We start from the raw sequence: 19,379 nt of genomic DNA on the forward strand, positions 1-19,379 counted from the left end.
TTTGGGGGGGGTCTCAGCCTTTTTTTTTGGGGGGGGGGACACCCCACACAAAATTTGGGGTACCCCGCCATTGCACCCCACATCCCTTGCGCCCCCCCGAAGCGTGTGACACCCCAAAACGGGGGGGTGAACCCCAAAATTTGGGGGGGGCACCTCAAATTAGTCTTGGGGGGGGGCTGATGGGATTTGGGGGGGGACCCCAAATTAGTCTTGGGGGGGTCGGTGGGATTTGGGGGGGCCCGGGGGGGGGGGGGGACTGAGAGGCTGCTGTACCCCAAAACCATCCTGGGTTCACCCCAGATTTGGAGGGGGGGGGATGCCTGGGACCCCCCCCCCAAATTACCTAAAAACCAAAAATTTTTTGGGGGGGGGGGTGCACGTGGGGTTCAGCCCCCATTTGGGGGGGGTCCACTCCCCCCCTTTCTCCCAGTTTGGGGGTTCACCTCCCTGCCCCAAGCCGATTTGGGGGGGGTTCAGCCCCATTTTGGGGCTCAACCCCCCATTTTGGGGTTCACTCCCTCTTTTTGGGTCTTACTCCCCCCATTTTGGGGTTTATTACCCCCATTTTGGGGTTCACCCCCCCATTTTGGGGCTCACCCCCCCTTTGGGGCGCTCACACCCCCCTTTTGGGGTTCACCCCCCCTTTTTGGGTCTTACTCCCCCATTTTGGGGTTTATTCCCCCCATTTTGGGGCTCACCCCCCTTTTTGGGGGGCTCACACCCCCCTTTTGGGGTTCACCCCCCCTTTTTGGGTCTTACTCCCCCCATTTTGGGGTTTATTCCCCCCATTTTGGGGTTCACCCCCCCTTTTTGGGTCTTACTCCCCCCCTTTTGGGGCTCACCCCCCCTTTTTGGGTCTTACTCCCCCCATTTTGGGGTTTATTCCCCCCATTTTGGGGCTCACCCCCCTTTTTGGGGGGCTCACACCCCCCTTTTGGGGTTCACCCCCCCTTTTTGGGTCTTACTCCCCCCATTTTGGGGTTCATTCCCCCCATTTTGGGGTTCACCCCCCCTTTTTGGGTCTTACTCCCCCCCTTTTGGGGTTCACCCCCCCTTTTTGGGTCTTACTCCCCCCATTTTGGGGTTTATTCCCCCCATTTTGGGGTTCACCCCCCCCATTTTGGTGCTCACCCCCCCTTTGGGGGGCTTACACCCCCCTTTTGGGGTTCACCCCCCCTTTTTGGGTCTTTCTCCCCCCATTTTGGGGATTATTCCCCCCATTTTGGGGTTCACTCCCCCTTTTGGGGGCTCACCCCCCCTTTTTGGGTCTTACTCCCCCCATTTTGGGGCTCACCCCCCCATTTTGGGGTTCAGTCCCCCATTTTAGGGCTCACCCCCCCTTTTTGGGTCTTACTCCCCCCATTTGGGGGTTTATTCCCCCCATTTTGGGGCTCACCCCCCCATTTTGGGGTTCAGTCCCCCCATTTTAGGGCTCACCCCCCCTTTTTGGGTCTTACTCCCCCCATTTTGGGGTTTATTCCCCCCATTTTGGGGCTCACCCCCCCCATTTTGGGGTTCACCCCCCATTTTGGGGTTTTACCCCCCCATTTTAGGGCTCAATCCCCCATTTTGGGGTTCACCCCCCCTCATTTTGGCCCTCACCCCCCCATTTTGGGGTTTCACCCCCCCTCCTAATTTGGGGGCTCGACCCCAATGACGGGGTGCCCCTCCCCACCCCCACCCCCCAAAAATCGCCCCTCCCCCCTACCCTTTGCACTTTGCCCCCCCCCCCCGCCACGTCGGGGGCCAAGTCCAATATGGGCCGTGCCCAAAGGGGGGGGGGACACGATGACATCACAGGTGGGGGGACCCCCCCCAAGACCCCCCCCCCCAAATTTTGGGGTGCTTTTGGGGGGGTGGGGTGAAAGAAAGGAGTTTTTTGGGGGGGGGTTTGGGGGTGCCCCCCCAGTCCCCCCCCAATGGCTTGGAGGGAGGGCGGGGGGGTGGAGGGTGGGGTGACCTTTGCCCCCGCCCCGCCCCGGCACCGCCCTTTCCCCCCCTCCCTCCGCCCCGCCCCCTCCTGGGGGTAATTTAAGGACCCCCCCACCCCCCCCCCAGGGTGGGTGCGGAGCCAGAGGGACCCCACAGGTGACAGGGACACGGGGGGGGGGGGGGCGACATTTGGGGGCATTTTGGGGACTTTTGGGACATTTTGGGGACATTGGGGGCACTTTGGGGAGGGGGCGGGTTGGGGGCATTTGGGGACATTTTGGGGACATTTTGGGTTGGGGACGTTTGGGGACATTTTGGGGACATTGGGGATAGTTTGGGGACGGGCATTTTGGGGACATTTGGGGACATTTTGGGGACATTGGGGACAGTTTGGGGACAGGGCAGGTTGGGGACATTTTGGGACATTTGGGGACCGGGCCATTTGGGGACATTTTGGGGACACTGGGGAGGGGGGTGGTTTGGGGATGGGGGGGTTGTGGGGCATTTGGGGACATTTTGTGGACTTTTGGGGACATTTTGGGTTGGGGACATTTGGGGACATTTTGGGACATTTGGGGATGGGGCCATTTGGGGACATTTTGGGGACATTGGGGACACTTTGGGGAGGGGGGCGGTTTGGGGACAGGGGGGTTGTGGGGCATTTGGGGACATTTTGGGGACATTGGGGACATTTTGGGGACAGGGGCCATTTGGGGCCATTTGGGGATGGGGCAGGTTGGGGCCATTTGGGGCCATTTTGGGACATTTGGGGATGGGGCAGGTTGGGGTTGGGGCCATTTGGGGCCATTTTGGGGACATTTAGGGACATTTTGGGGACATTCGGGACACATTGGGGACACTTTGGGGACGGGCATGTTGGGGACGGGGGGGTTGTGGGGCATTTGGGGACATTTTGGGGACTTTGGGGATGGGTCAGGGACAAGTTAGGGACATTTTGGGGACATTTGGGACAGGTTGGGGACACTTTGGGGTCATTGGGGGCACTTTGGGGACAATGGGGACAATTTTGGGACAGGTTGGGGACATTGGGGACAGGTTGGGGGACATTGGGACAGTTTGGGGGCAATGGGGACAATTTTGGGACGAGGGGTCGGATCGGGGACAGGTTGGGGACATTTGGGACAAGGGGCGGATGACGGAGGCAGTTTGGGGACAAAGGGGACGGATTTGGGGACGTTGGGGGCAAGAGGGCGGGTTGGGGACCTTGGGGACAAGGGTCAAGTTGGGGACAAAGGGGACAGGTTGGGGACAAAATGGGGAGTTTTGGGACAATGGGGGGAGTTTGGGGACAAAGGGGACAAAGGGGACAATTTGGGGACAGTTTGGGGACGGGGACAGTTTGGGGACAGGGACAGTTTGGGGACAAAGGGGGCAGTTTGGGGACAAAGGGGACAGTTTGGGGACAGGGACGGTTTGGGGACAAAGGGGACAATTTGGGGACAAAGGGGACACTTTTGGGGTGGGGGCGCTTTGAGGACAAAGGGGACAATTTGGGGACAAAGTGGACAGTTTGGGGACAGGGACGGTTTGGGGACAAAGGGGACAATTTGGGGACAAAGGGGACATTTTGGGGACAGGGACGGTTTGGGGACAAAGGGGACAATTTGGGGACAAAGTGGAGCGTTTGGGGACAGGGGCGGTTTGGGGACAAAGGGGATAATTTGGGGACAATGAGGACAATTTGGGGACAAAGTGGAGCGTTTGGGGACAGGGACGGTTTGGGGACAGTTTGGGGACAAAGGGGACAGTTTGGGGACAGTTTGGGGATGGACAGTTTGGGGACAAAGGGGGCGATTTGGGGACAGTTTGGGGACAGGGATGGTTTGGGGACAAGGGACAGTTTGGGGACAAAGTGGACAGTTTGGGGACAGGGACGGTTTGGGGACAAAGGGGACAAAGAATTTGGGGACAAAGTGGACAGTTTGGGGACAGGGACGGTTTGGGACAAAGTGGACAATTTGGGGACAAAGTGGACATTTTGGGGACAGGGGCAGTTTGGGGACAAGGGACACTTTAGGGACAAAGGGGACAGAATTTGGGGACAAAGGGGGCGATTTGGGGACAAGGACGGTTTGGGGACAAAGGGGACAATTTGGGGACAAAGTGGACATTTTGGGGACAGGGGCAGTTTGGGGACAAGGGACACTTTAGGGACAAAGGGGACAGAATTTGGGGACAAAGGGGGCGATTTGGGGACAAGGACGGTTTGGGGACAAAGGGGACAATTTGGGGACAGACAGTTTGGGGACAAAGAGGACAATTTGGGGACAATGGGGACAGTTTGGGGACAAAGTGGACAGTTTGGGGACAGGGACGGTTTGGGGACAAAGGGGACAATTTGGGGACAAAGGGGACACTTTTGGGGTGGGGGCGCTTTGAGGACAAAGGGGACAATTTGGGGACAAAGTGGACAGTTTGGGGACAGGGACGGTTTGGGGACAAAGGGGACAATTTGGGGACAAAGGGGACATTTTGGGGACAGGGATGGTTTGGGGACAAAGGGGACACTTTGGGGACAAAGTGGACAGTTTGGGGACAGGGATGGTTTGGGGACAGGGATGGTTTGGGGACAAAGGGGACAATTTGGGGACAAAGTGGACAGTTTGGGGACTGGGACGGTTTGGGACAAAGGGGACAATTTGGGGACAAAGTGGACATTTTGGGGACAGGGATGGTTTGGGGACAAAGGGGACACTTTGGGGACAAAGTGGACAGTTTGGGGACAGGGATGGTTTGGGGACAGGGATGGTTTGGGGACAAAGAATTTGGGGACAAAGGGGGCGATTTGGGGACAGGGACGGTTTGGGGACAGACAGTTTGGGGACAAAGAGGACAATTTGGGGACAATGGGGCCGGTTTGGGGACAAAGGGGACAATTTGGGGACAAAAGGGGGGGGCCCCTTCACCCCAACACCCCCCCCCCCCCCAGGTGCCACCATGAAGTTCTGGGTCGTGCTGGTGGCAGCGACGCTGCTGGCGGGTGAGTGTCACCCCTCCCCCCCCCAAAATGTCACCCCCCCAATGTCACCCCCCCAAAGTCACCCCCCCCCAAAATGTCACCCCCCTCCCAGTGTCACACCCCCCCCCCAGTGTCCCAAACTGGGACCCCCAAATCTGGCATGCCTGCTATGGGGCTGGGGGGGGGGGGGGCACCCCAAATTGGGGAAGGGGGATTGGGTGGGGGGCACCCAAAAAAGGGGAGAGGATTTGGGGGGGCACCCCAAATTGGGGAAGGGAGATGGGGGGGCACCCAAAAAGGGGAAGGGGGATTGGGGGGCACCCCAAATCAGGGAAGGGGAATTGGGGGGGCACCCAAATTAGGGAAGGAGGATTGGGGGGGCACCCTAAATTGGGGAAGGGGGATTGGGGGGGACCCCAAAAAGGGGAATGAGGATTGGGGGGGGCACCCTAAATTGGGGAAGGAGGATTTGGGGGGACCCCAAAAAGGGGAATGAGGATTGGGGGGGCACCCCAAATTGGGGAAGGGAGATGTGGGGGGGCACCCTAATTTGGGGAAGGGGGATTGGGGGGCACCCAAAAAGGGGGAGAGAATTTGGGGGAGCACCCCAAATTGGGGAAGGGGGATTTGGGGGGGACCCCAAATTGGGGAAGGGAGATGGGGGGCACCCCAAATTGGGGAAGGGGAATTGGGGGGGGCACCCCAAATTGGGGAAGGGGAATTGGGGGGGCACCCCAAAAGGGGAAGGGAGATTGGGGGGGCACCCCAAATTAGGGAAGGGGGATTGGGGGGGCACCCCAAATTGGGGAAGGGAGATGTGGGGGGGCACCCTAATTTGGGGAAGGGGGATTGGGGGGGCACCCAAAAAGGGGGAGAGAATTTGGGGGAGCACCCCAAATTGGGGAAGGGGAATTGGGGGGGCACCCAAAAAGGGGAAGGGAGATTGGGGGGGCACCCCAAATTAGGGAAGGGGGATTGGGGGGGCACCCTAAATTGGGGAAGGGGAATTGGGGGGGCACCCAAAAAGGGGAAGGGAGATTGGGGGGGCACCCCAAATTAGGGAAGGGGGATTGGGGGGGCACCCTAAATTGGGGAAGGGGAATTGGGGGGGCACCCAAAAAGGGGAAGGGAGATTGGGGGGGGCACCCCAAATTAGGGAAGGGAGATGTGGGGGGGGCACCCTAAATTGGGGAAGGGGAATTGGGGGGGCACCCAAAAAGGGGAAGGGAATTTGGGGGGGCACCCCAAATTAGGGAAGGAGGATTGGGGGGGCACCCTAAATTGGGGAAGGGGGATTGGGGGGGACCCCAAAAAGGGGAATGAGGATTGGGGGGGGGCACCCTAAATTGGGGAAGGGGGATTGGGGGGGACCCCAAAAAGGGGAATGAGGATTGGGGGGGGCACCCTAAATTGGGAAAGGGGAGTTGGGGGGGCACCCAAAAAGGGGGAGAGGATTTGGGGGGGCACCCCAAATTGGGGAAGGAGGATTTGGGGGGACCCCAAAAAGGGGAAGGAGGATTGGGGGGGGCACCCCAAATTGGGGAAGGGGAATTGGGGGGGCACCCCAAAAGGGGAAGGGAGATTGGGGGGGCACCCCAAATTAGGGAAGGGGGATTGGGGGGGCACCCTAAATTGGGGAAGGGGAATTGGGGGGCACCCCAAATTGGGGAAGGGGGATTTGGGGGGGACCCCAAATTGGGGAAGGGGGATTGGGGGGGGCACCCCAACTTAGAGAATGGAGATTTGGGGGGGGGGGCACCCCAAATAGGAAAAGGAAGATTTTTTTTTTAGGGGTGCTAGAGAGGGGGTCCCCCAAGTGGGTCAGCGCCCCCCCCCCCCCCCAAAAAAAAACCACCAAACCCCAAATTCCCGCAGGTTGTGGGGCGGAGCTGCCCCCCCCCGAGGCCGCCCCCCCCCCGGGCAGCCGGATTTGGGGGTACCTGGGGGTGCTGGGGGAGGCGGCCGAGAACGCGACGGCGCGGCTGCGGGGGGTCCCCCTCGTCCAGAAGCTGCAGTGAGTTGGGTTTTGGGGGGGGACATCATAGACCCTATAGGGACATTATGGGCCCCACAGGGACGTTATGGGCCCTATGGGGATGTCACGGACCCCATGGAGACCCCATGGCCCCTATAGATGCCCCGTGGACCCCATAGAGACCCCATGGCCCCTATAGATACCAAATGGACCCTATAGAGGCCCCATGGACCCTAGAGAGACTCCATGGACCCTATAGAGACCCCATGGCCCCTATAGATGCCCCGTGGACCCCATAGAGACCCCATGGCCCCTATAGATACCAAATGGACCCCATAGAGGCCCCATGGACCCTATAGATGCCCCATGGACCCTAGAGAGACTCCATGGACCCTGTAGAGACCCCATGGACCCTATAGATGCCCCATGGCCCCTATAAAGACCCCACGGACCCCATAGATGCCCCATGGACCCTGTAGATGCCCCATGGACCCTATAGAGACCCCACGGACCCTGTAGAGACCCCACGGACCCTATAGGGACCCCATGGATCCTGTAGAGACCCCACGGACCCTATAGATGCCCTGTGGACCCTATAGAGACGCCATTGACCCTATAGGGACCCCATGGCCCCTATAGAGACCCTATGGACCCCATAGCATCTCGATGGACCCCACGAAGACTCGGCGCACCCCAAGTTGACCCCACAACCCCCCGTAGGGACTCCATGGACCCCGTAGATGCCTCATGGACCATATAGAGACCCCATAGACCCTATAGAGACCCCATGGCCCCTATAGAGTCCCTATGGACCCCATAGCATCTCGATGGACCCCACGAAGACTCGGCGCACCCCAAGTTGACCCCACAACCCCCCGTAGGGACTCCATGGACCCCGTAGATGCCTCATGGACCGTGTAGAGACCCCATGGACCCCATAGAGACCCCATTGACTCCATAGAGACCCCATTGACCCTATAGAGACCCCATGGCCCCTATAGAGTCCCTATGGACCCCATAGCATCTCGATGGACCCCACGAAGACTCGGCGCACCCCAAGTTGACCCCACGACCCCCCGTAGGGACTCCATGGACCCCATAGAGACCCCATTGACTCCATAGAGACCCCATTGACCCTATCGAGACCCCATTGACCCTATAGAGACCCCATGGCCCCTATAGAGTCCCTATGGACCCCATAGCATCTCGATGGACCCCACGAAGACTCGGCGCACCCCAAGTTGACCCCACAACCCCCCGTAGGGACTCCATGGACCCCGTAGATGCCTCATGGACCATATAGAGACCCCATAGACCCTATAGAGACCCCATGGCCCCTATAGAGTCCCTATGGACCCCATAGCGTCTCGATGGACCCCACAAAGACTCGGCGCACCCCAAGTTGACCCCACAACCCCCCGTAGGGACTCCATGGACCCCGTAGATGCCTCATGGACCATATAGAGACCCCATAGACCCTATAGAGACCCCATGGCCCCTATAGAGTCCCTATGGACCCCATAGCGTCTCGATGGACCCCACGAAGACTCGGCGCACCCCAAGTTGACCCCACGACCCCCCATAGGGACTCCATGGACCCCATAGATGCCTCATGGACCGTGTAGAGACCCCATGGACCCCATAGAGACCCCATTGACTCCATAGAGACCCCATTGACCCTATAGAGACCCCATGGCCCCTATAGAGTCCCTATGGACCCCATAGCATCTCGATGGACCCCACGAAGACTCGGCGCACCCCAAGTTGACCCCACGACCCCCCGTAGGGACTCCATGGACCCCATAGAGACCCCATTGACCCTATCGAGACCCCATAGACCCTATAGAGACCCCATGGCCCCTATAGAGTCCCTATGGACCCCATAGCGTCTCGATGGACCCCACGAAGACTCGGCGCACCCCAAGTTGACCCCACGACCCCCCGTAGGGACTCCATGGACCCCGTAGATGCCTCATGGACCGTGTAGAGACCCCATGGACCCCATAGAGACCCCATTGACTCCATAGAGACCCCATTGACCCTATAGAGACCCCATGGCCCCTATAGAGTCCCTATGGACCCCATAGCGTCTCGATGGACCCCACGAAGACTCGGCGCACCCCAAGTTGACCCCACAACCCCCCCTAGGGACCGCGACCGACCCCCAGGGGACATCGCCGAGCCCCCCCACCCCCTACGGACAAAAATGACATAGGGGGGGTCACCCCCCCAAAATTCTCTCTATAGGGTCCTGGCCCGGGAACTGGGAAGCCAAGCGAGCGCCCTGAGCGAGCGGCTGCGGGCGGAAGCGTGGGAAGCGCGGAGCCGGGCGTGGGAATACGGGTCGGAAGCGCGGTCGGCGTTGGAGCAGAGTTGGGGGGAATTAAAAAACCGGGGGGCCGCCTACGGGCGAAAACTGCGGAAACGCCTCAACCGGGACGGCGAGGAGCTGCGGCGGCGGTGGGACGCCTATAGCCAAGCTATAGGGGACGGGGTGGCCAGCCTGAGGCGGAGCTGGCGGGGCGGGGAGGGGGTTTCGGGGGACCCCGGCGCACCCCCAGTTGCGGAAAGTTGAGAGTGTTGGCGGAAGGGTGCGCCCCCCCCCGAAAAAATTAAAAAAAATTAAAATATATATATATATAGGTGGATATATATATATATATATGGCCCCCAGGGTGGTGGGGTGTGATGAGGTGCACCCCGAGAAAGGGTGCTGAGCACCCCGACGCTGATGGATATGGGGGTGCGCCCCCCCCCCCCGCACCCCAATAAATGGTGATGGGAGAGTCGTGGATGTGGTTTTTGGGGGGGGGCGCCCAGTGCACCCAAAAAGGGCAGGTTGCACCCCAAAAAAACAGCACGGAGCACCCAGCACCCCAAAAATCAGCACCGAGCACCCAAAAAGGGCACCCAGCACCCCAAAAATCAGCACTGAGCACCCAAAAAGGGCACCCAGCACCCCAAAAACCAGCGTGGAGCACCCAAAAAGGGCAGGTTGCACCCCAAAAACCAGCATGGAGCACCCAGCACCCCCAAAATCAGCACTGAGCACCCAAAAAGGGCACCCAGCACCCCAAAAAACCAGCATGGAGCACCCAAAAAGGGCAGGTTGCACCCCAAAAATCAGCATGGAGCACCCAGCACCCCCAAAATCAGCAATGAGCACCCAAAAAGGGCACCCAGCACCCCAAAAATCAGCACCGAGCACCCAAAAAGGGCAGGTTGCACCCCAAAAAACCAGCATGGAGCACCCAAAAAGGGCACCCAGCACCCCCAAAAACCAGCACAGAGCACCCAGCACCCCAAAAATCAGCATGGAGCACCCAAAAAGGGCAGGTTGCACCCCAAAAATCAGCACTGAGCACCCAAAAAGGGCACCCAGCACCCCAAAAAACCAGCACCGAGCACCCAGCACCCCAAAAATCAGCACGGAGCACCCAAAAAGGGCACCCAGCACCCCCAAAATCAGCACTGAGCACCCAAAAAGGGCACCCAGCACCCCAAAAAACAGCACTGAGCACCCAAAAAGGGCACCCAGCACCCCAAAAACCCAGCATGGAGCACCCAAAAAGGGCAGGTTGCACCCCAAAAAACCAGCACGGAGCACCCAGCACCCCAAAAATCAGCACCGAGCACCCAAAAAGGGCACCCAGCACCCCAAAAAACCAGCATGGAGCACCCAGCACCCCCAAAATCAGCACTGAGCACCCAAAAAGGGCACCCAGCACCCCAAAAAACCAGCATGGAGCACCCAAAAAGGGCAGGTTGCACCCCAAAAACCAGCATGGAGCACCCAAAAAGGGCACCGAGCACCCCAAAAAACCAGCATGGAGCACCCAAAAAGGCACCCAGCACCCCAAAAATCAGCACCGAGCACCCAAAAAAGGCAACAAGCGCCCCAAAAAACCAGCATGGAGCACCCAAAAAGGGCACCCAGCACCCCAAAAAAACAGCACCGAGCACCCAAAAAGGGCACCCAGCACCCCCCAAAACCAGCACCGAGCACCCAGCACCCCCAAAATCAGCACGGAGCACCCAAAAAGGGCAGGTTGCACCCCAAAAAACCAGCATGGAGCACCCAAAAAGGGCACCCAGCACCCCAAAAAATCAGCATGGAGCACCCAAAAAGGGCAGGTTGCACCCCAAAAAACCAGCATGGAGCACCCAGCACCCCCAAAATCAGCACTGAGCACCCAAAAAAGGCAACAAGTGCCCCAAAAAACCAGCATGGAGCACCCAAAAAGGGCACCCAGCACCCCCAAAATCAGCACTGAGCACCCAAAAAGGGCACCCAGCACCCCAAAAAAACAGCACCGAGCACCCAAAAAGGGCACCCAGCACCCCCAAAAACCAGCACAGAGCACCCAGCACCCCAAAAAACAGCACTGAGCACCCAAAAAGGGCACCCAGCACCCCAAAAACCAGCGTGGAGCACCCAAAAAGGGCAGGTTGCACCCCAAAAAACCAGCATGGAGCACCCAGCACCCCAATAACCAGCACTGAGCACCCCAAAATGCCCCCCTGCAGCCCCAAAAACCAGCATGGAGCACCCCAAAATGGCACCCAGCACCCCAATAACAGGCACTGAGCACCCAAAAAGGGCACCCAGCACCCCAAAAATCAGCACTGAGCACCCCAAAATGGCCCCCAGCACCCCAAAAAACAGCACTAAGCACCCCAAAAGGGCACCCAGCACCCCAATAACCAGCACTGAGCACCCCTAAAGGGCACCCAGCACCCCAAAAGGGCACCCTGCACCCCAAAAACAGGCACTGAGCACCCCAAAATGACCCCCTGCACCCCAATAACCAGCACTGAGCACCCCTAAAGGGCACCCAGCACCTCAAAATGACCCCCTGCACCCCAAAAGGGCACCCAGCACCCCAAAATGACCCCCCGCACCCCAAAATGACACTCTGGACCCCAATAACCAGCACTGAGCACCCCAAAAGGGCACCCAGCACCCCAAAAAACCAGCACGGAGCACCCAAAAAGGGCACCCAGCACCCCAAAAATCAGCACTGAGCACCCAAATGTGGGGGGCAACCAGTGCAGGTGCAAAAAAATGGGGTGCGGGGGGGGGTGTGCACCCATTACAGGTGTAAAAAGAGGGGTGGGGGGTGCAGGTTTTGGGGTGCACCCATTAAAAAAGTGCAAAAAATGGGGTGCAATGGGGTGGGGGGTGCAGGTTTTGGGGTGCACCCATTAAAAAAGTGCAAAAAATGGGGTGCAATGGGGTGGGGGGTGCAGGTTTTGGGGTGCACCCATTAAAAAAGTGCAAAAAATGGGGTGCAATGGGGTGGGGGGTGCAGGTTTTGGGGTGCACCCATTAAAAAAGTGCAAAAAATGGGGTGCAATGGGGTGGGGGGTGCAGGTTTTGGGGTGCACCCATTAAAAAAGTGCAAAAAATGGGGTGCAATGGGGTGGGGGGTGCAGGTTTTGGGGTGCACCCATTAAAAAAGTGCAAAAAATGGGGTGCAATGGGGTGGGGGGTGCAGGTTTTGGGGTGCACCCATTAAAAAAGTGCAAAAAATGGGGTGCAATGGGGTGGGGGGTGCAGGTTTTGGGGTGCACCCATTAAAAAAGTGCAAAAAATGGGGTGCAATGGGGTGGGGGGTGCAGGTTTTGGGGTGCACCCATTGCAGGTAGAAAAGTGGGGTGCAATGGGGTGGGGGGCACCCATTAGAAGTGCAAAAATGGGGTGCAATTGGGGGGGGTGCAAGTTTTGGGGTGCACCCATTAAAAAAGTGCAAAAAATGGGGTGCTATGGGGTGGGGGGGTGCAGGTTTTGGGGTGCACCCATTAAAAAAGTGCAAAAATGGGGTGGGGGTGGGGGAATTACAAGCCCTGGGGTGCCCCCCTTTTTTAAATTTTTTTAATTTTTTAAAAATTTTTTTAAAATTTTTTTAAATTTTTAAAATTTTTTTATTTTTTAAAAATTTTTTATTTTTTTTAATTTTTTTTTTTTTTATATTTTTGTTTTTAACCCTGGAGGGGTTACACCCCTCCCCCCCTCCCCTCCCCCCCCCCCCGGCCTCGCCCCCCGCTCTGTTGACCCGGACTTTGCCCCCCCCTCCCCCTCCCCCCCCCAGCCCCGCCCCCCCCACCCTTATAAATGGGGGGGCCCAGGGTGGGGGAGGGGAACTGAGCAGCCGCCACCACCGGTGGGTGCTGGGGGGACACACACACCCCTAAATCGATGGGGAAAAGGGGGGGGAGGGGGGAAATTGGGGAGGGGGGGGTGGGGTGGTGCCCCCCCCCACCTCCCCCCCGGCTGATTTTGGGGTGTCGGTGGGCAGAGGATGGCCCGGGCCCCCCCCAAATCGATGGCGGCGGCGCTTCTGCTCCTCCTGCTGCTCTGCTCGGGTGAGACCCCCCCCCCAGCACCCAGACCCCCACCCATGGCACCCCAAATCCCACCCAGACCCCCCCCCAGCACTCTGACCCCCACCCATGGCACCCCAAATCCCACCCAGACCCCCCCCCAGCACTCTGACCCCCACCCATGGCACCCCAAATCCCACCCAGACCCCCCCCCAGCACCCAGACCCCCACCATGGCACCCCAAGTCCCACCCAGACCCCCACCCATCTCACCCCAGCACCCAGACCCCCTCCCACATCACCCCAAATCCCACCCAGACCCCCACCCATGGCAATCCAAATCCCACCCAGACGCCCCCCAGCACCCAGACCCCCACCCATGGCACCCCAAATCCCACCCAGACCCCCCCAATTACACCCCAAATCCCACCCAGACCCCCACCCCAGCACCCAGACCCCCACCCCAGCACCCTGACCCCCACCCATCCCACCCCAAACCCACCCAGACCCCCTCCCATTGCACCCCAATCCCACCCAGACCCCCTCCCACATCACCCCAAATCCCACCCAGACCCCCCCGAGCACCCAGACCCCCTCCCACGTCACCCCAAATCCCACCCAGACCCCCCCAGCACCCAAACCCTCTCCTGTTACACCCCAAATCCCACCCAGACCCCCACCCATCCCACCCCAGCACCCAGACCCCCTCCCACGTCACCCCAAATCCCACCCAGACCCCCACCCATCTCACCCCAGCACCCAGACCCCCTCCCACATCACCCCAAATCCCACGCAGACCCCCACCCATGGCACCCCAAATCCCACCCAGACACCCTCCCCAGCACCCAGACCCCCACCCATCCCACCCCAAACCCACCCAGACCCCCTCCCGTTACACCCCAAATCCCACCCAGACCCCCTCCCATCCCACTCCAGCACCCAGACCCCCTCCCACGTCACCCCAAATCCCACCCAGACTCCCCCCAGCACCCAAACCCTCTCCTGTTACACCCCAAATCCCACCCAGACCCCCACCCATCCCACCCCAGCACCCAGACCCCCTCCCACGTCACCCCAAATCCCACCCAGACCCCCCCCGGCACCCAAACCCTTTCCTGTTACACCCCAAATCCCACCCAGACCCCCACCCATGGCACCCCAAATCCCACCCAGACCCCCCCCAGCACCCAGACCCCCACCCATGGCACCCCAAATCCCACCCAGACACCCTCCCCAGCACTCAGACCCCCACCCATGGCACCCCAAATCCCACCCAGACCCCCACCCCAGCACCCAGACCCTCACCCATGGCACCCCAAATCCCACCCAGACCCCCCCCCCAGCACTCTGACCCCCACCCATGGCACCCCAAATCCCACCCAGACCCCCCCCCAGCACTCTGACCCCCACCCATGGCACCCCAAATCCCACCCAGACCCCCCCCCAGCACTCTGACCCCCACCCATGGCACCCCAAATCCCACCCAGCCCCCCCCCCAGCACTCTGACCCCCACCCATGGCACCCCAAATCCCACCCAGACCCCCACCCATCCCACTCCAGCACCCAGACCCCCTCCCATTAAACCCCAATCCCACCCAGACCCCCTCCCGTTACACCCCAAATCCCACCCAGACCTCCACTGGTGTTACCCCAAATCCCACCCAGACCCCCCCAGCACCCAGACCCCCACCCATGGCACCCCAAATCCCACCCAGACCCCCACCCATCTCACCCCAGCACCCAGACCCCCTCCCACGTCACCCCAAATCCCACCCAGACCCCCCCAGCACCCAAACCCTCTCCTGTTACACCCCAAATCCCACCCAGACCCTCTCCCATCCCACTCCAGCACCCAGACCCCCTCCCACGTCACCCCAAATCCCACCCAGACCCCCCCCAGCACCCAAACCCTCTCCTGTTACACCCCAAATCCCACCCAGACCCCCACCCATCCCACCCCAGCACCCAGACCCCCTCCCACATCACCCCAAATCCCACCCAGACCCCCACCCATCCCACTCCAGCAACCAGACCCCCTCCCACGTCACCCCAAATCCCACCCAGACCCCCACCCATTGCACCCCAATCCCACCCAGACCCCCACCCATCTCACCCCAGCACCCAGACCCCCTCCCACATCACCCCAAATCCCACCCAGACGCCCCCCAGCACCCAGACCCCCACCCATGGCACCCCAAATCCCACCCAGACCCCCCCAATTACACCCCAAATCCCACCCAGACCCCCACCCCAGCACCCTGACCCCCACCCATCCCACCCCAAACCCACCCAGACCCCCTCCCATTGCACCCCAATCCCACCCAGACCCCCACCCATGGCAATCCAAATCCCACCCAGAGCCTCCCCCAGCACCCAGACCCCCTCCCACATCACCCCAAATCCCACCCAGACCCCCCCGAGCACCCAGACCCCCACCCACGGCACCCCAAATCCCACCCAGACCCCCCCCAGCACCCAAACCCTCTCCTGTTACACCCCAAATCCCACCCAGACCCCCTCCCATTGCACCCCAATCCCACCCAGACCCCCACCCATCCCACCCCAGCACCCAGACCCCCTCCCGTTACACCCCAAATCCCACCCAGACCCCCACCCCAGCACCCTGACCCCCACCCATCCCACCCCAAACCCACCCAGACTCCCTCCCGTTACACCCCAAATCCCACCCAGACCCCCACCCATCCCACCCCAAATCCCACCCAGACCCCCACCCCAGCACCCTGACCCCCACCCATGGCACCCCAAATCCCACCCAGACCCCACCGTTACACCCCAAATCCCACCCGGACCCCCACCCATCCCACTCCAGCACCCAGACCCCCTCCCACGTCACCCCAAATCCCACCCAGACCCCCACCCCAGCACCCTGACCCCCACCCATGGCACCCCAAATCCCACCCAGACCCCCCCGTTACACCCCAAATCCCACCCGGACCCCCACCCATCCCACTCCAGCACCCAGACCCCCTCCCACGTCACCCCAAATCCCACCCAGACCCCCACCCCAGCACCCTGACCCCCACCCATGGCACCCCAAATCCCACCCAGACCCCACCGTTACACCCCAAATCCCACCCGGACCCCCACCCATCCCACTCCAGCACCCAGACCCCCTCCCACGTCACCCCAAATCCCACCCAGACCCCCACCCCAGCACCCTGACCCCCACCCATGGCACCCCAAATCCCACCCAGACCCCACCGTTACACCCCAAATCCCACCCGGACCCCCACCCATCCCACTCCAGCACCCAGACCCCCTCCCACGTCACCCCAAATCCCACCCAGACCCCCACCCCAGCACCCTGACCCCCACCCATGGCACCCCAAATCCCACCCAGACCCCCCCGTTACACCCCAAATCCCACCCGGACCCCCACCCATCCCACCCCAAATCCCACCCAGACCCCCACCCATCTCACCCTTCCCCCCCCCACCCCCCACAGCTGCCACCGCTGCCCCCACCCTGCTCCTCACCCCCCCCGGCCCCCTCATGCAACTCCCCACCGCCTCCGCCGGCTACTTGGGGCAAGTGGGTTCGGTGGCCGGTGACCTCCTGGAATGGCTCAGCCTTCCCTCGGCCCAAGAGAAGATCCGGTAAATGGGGTGTTAACACCCCCCCCCCCATCCCCAAACCCCCTCCCCCAAAAAATTTTGGGTGGGCACCCAAAGGTGACCCCAAAATCCCTCTGGCTCCCCAGGAACACCTACAGGACGGGGAGGGCGGCGGTCATGACCTACACCGGCATCCTCACCGACCAGCTCTACCACTGGTGGCAAGGGGAGGAGTGAACAGACCCCCAAAATGGTGGTTATGGGGTGGGGGGGGGTCTTGAAAAATCGGGGGACCCCCCCCCAAATCTGTGTCACCCCCCAATAAAGGCTGGTGGTCTTGGGTCTACAAGAACATCAAGATGGTGGTGGGTCTCGTGATCATTTTGGGTGGGAAATGGGGGCCCTGTGGGGCAGCGACACCCCCAAAGTTGGTGATTATGGGGTGGGGGGGGTCTTAAGAAATTGGGGGACCCCCCCCCAAATCTGTGTCACCCCCCAATAAAGGCTGGTGGTCTTGGGTCTTGAAGAACGTTGAGATGGTGGTGGGTCTTGTGATCATTTTGGGTGGGAAATGGGGGCCCTGTGGGGCAGCGACACCCCCAAAGTTGGTGATTATGGGGTGGGGGGGGTCTTAAGAAATTGGGGGACCCCCCCCAAATCTGTGTCACCCCCCAATAAAGGCTGGTGGTCTTGGGTCTACAAGAACATCAAGATGGTGGTGGGTCTCATGGTGGTTTGGGGTTGGGTGGGGGGCTTGTGGGGCAGTGACACCCCCAAAATGGTGGTTATGGGGTGGGGGGGGTCTTGAAAAATTGGGGGACCCCCCCCCAAATCTGTGTCACCCCCCAATAAAGGCTGGTGGTCTTGGGTCTACAAGAACGTCAAGATGGTGGTGGGTCTCGTGATCATTTTGGGTGGGAAATGGGGGCCCTGTGGGGCAGCGACACCCCCAAAGTTGGTGATTATGGGGTGGGGGGGGTCTTAAGAAATTGGGGGACCCCCCCCAAATCTGTGTCACCCCCCAGTAAAGGCTGGTGGTCTTGGGTCTACAAGAACATCAAGATGGTGGTGGGTCTCATGGTGGTTTGGGGTTGGGTGGGGGGCTTGTGGGGCAGTGACACCCTCAAAATGGTGGTTATGGGGTGGGGGGGGTCTTGAAAAATTGGGGGACCCCCCCCCAAATCTGTGTCACCCCCCAATAAAGGCTGGTGGTCTTGGGTCTACAAGAACATCAAGACGGTGGTGGGTCTCGTGATCATTTTGGGTGGGAAATGGGGGCCCTGTGGGGCAGCGACACCCCCAAAGTTGGTGATTATGGGGTGGGGGGGGTCTTAAGAAATTGGGGGACCCCCCCCAAATCTGTGTCACCCCCCAATAAAGGCTGGTGGTCTTGGGTCTACAAGAACATCAAGATGGTGGTGGGTCTCATGGTGGTTTGGGGTTGGGTGGGGGGCTTGTGGGGCAGTGACACCCCCAAAATGGTGGTTATGGGGTGGGGGGGGTCTTGAAAAATTGGGGGACCCCCCCCCAAATCTGTGTCACCCCCCAATAAAGGCTGGTGGTCTTGGGTCTACAAGAACGTCAAGATGGTGGTGGGTCTCGTGATCATTTTGGGTGGGAGATGGGGGCCCCGTGGGGCAGCGACACCCCCAAAGTTGGTGATTATGGGGTGGGGGGGTCTTAAGAAATTGGGGGACCCCCCCCAAATCTGTGTCACCCCCCAATAAAGGCTGGTGGTCTTGGGTCTACAAGAACATCAAGATGGTGGTGGGTCTCATGGTGGTTTGGGGTTGGGTGGGGGGCTTGTGGGGCAGTGACACCCCCAAAATGGTGGTTATGGGGTGGGGGGGGTCTTGAAAAATTGGGGGACCCCCCCCCAAATCTGTGTCACCCCCCAATAAAGGCTGGTGGTCTTGGGTCTACAAGAACATCAAGATGGTGGTGGGTCTCGTGATCATTTTGGGTGGGAAATGGGGGTCCTGTGGGGCAGCGACACCCCCAAAGTTAGTGGTTATGGGGTGGGGGGGGTCTTGAAAAATTGGGGGACCCCCCCCAAATCTGTGTCACCCCCCAATAAAGGCTGGTGGTCTTGGGTCTTGAAGAACGTCAAGGTGGTGGCGGGTTTCTGGACCCTTTAAAGCATTAGCCCCGCCCCCTAAGCCCCGCCCCTCCTCATTAGCATACCCCACCCCTTTTTATTTGATTGGGGGGGATCCCCTTAAACTCGGGGGTCACCCCTTTAGCGTGGAATTTTTTTTTTTAATTAATTTTTTGGGTGGGGGGGAGTGGGGAAGCCCTTAAAGGGCCAGCCCCCTCGGTGGGGGGAGGGGGTGGGGGTGACTTCTGCTCCGATGACGTCACGCGGGGGCGAACGCGCGACTCACACCTGCCTATGACACAACACCCCCCCCACCCCCCAAAAAAAAAAAAAAAGCCATGGGTGGGGAACCCCAAACATCTGGGTGCCCCCCTCCCCCCTATAGCACCCAACCACCCTATAGCCGCCTATAGGCACCCTAAAGCCCCGCCCCCCCACCTATGTCACTTGCGGTGACACGGGTGGCATTTCCCTCCGGGGCGGGGCATCGCCCCA

The 19,379-nt window shown here is 60.2% G+C and overlaps 2 protein-coding genes across 2 annotated transcripts; both read left to right on the top strand.

The window, feature by feature from the left end:
- Window positions 1-2,014: 2,014 nt before the first annotated feature.
- On the top strand, window positions 2,015-9,662 carry LOC138683162 (apolipoprotein E-like). Its single transcript, XM_069774684.1, has 4 exons — window positions 2,015-2,088; window positions 4,883-4,933; window positions 6,788-6,926; window positions 9,135-9,662. Exons 2-4 carry the CDS (start codon window positions 4,891-4,893, stop codon window positions 9,460-9,462), a joined length of 510 nt encoding a protein of 169 aa, XP_069630785.1. The 5' UTR covers window positions 2,015-2,088; window positions 4,883-4,890; the 3' UTR covers window positions 9,463-9,662.
- Window positions 9,663-13,198: 3,536 nt separating this feature from the next.
- APOC2 (apolipoprotein C2) lies at window positions 13,199-17,318 on the top strand. Its single transcript, XM_069774685.1, has 3 exons — window positions 13,199-13,253; window positions 16,678-16,828; window positions 16,933-17,318. Exons 1-3 carry the CDS (start codon window positions 13,214-13,216, stop codon window positions 17,021-17,023), a joined length of 282 nt encoding a protein of 93 aa, XP_069630786.1. The 5' UTR covers window positions 13,199-13,213; the 3' UTR covers window positions 17,024-17,318.
- Window positions 17,319-19,379: the final 2,061 nt, after the last annotated feature.

The sequence above is a fragment of the Haliaeetus albicilla genome, chromosome 31 (genome assembly GCF_947461875.1).
Source record: "Haliaeetus albicilla chromosome 31, bHalAlb1.1, whole genome shotgun sequence".
In the NCBI taxonomy this organism is placed as follows: domain Eukaryota; kingdom Metazoa; phylum Chordata; class Aves; order Accipitriformes; family Accipitridae; genus Haliaeetus; species Haliaeetus albicilla.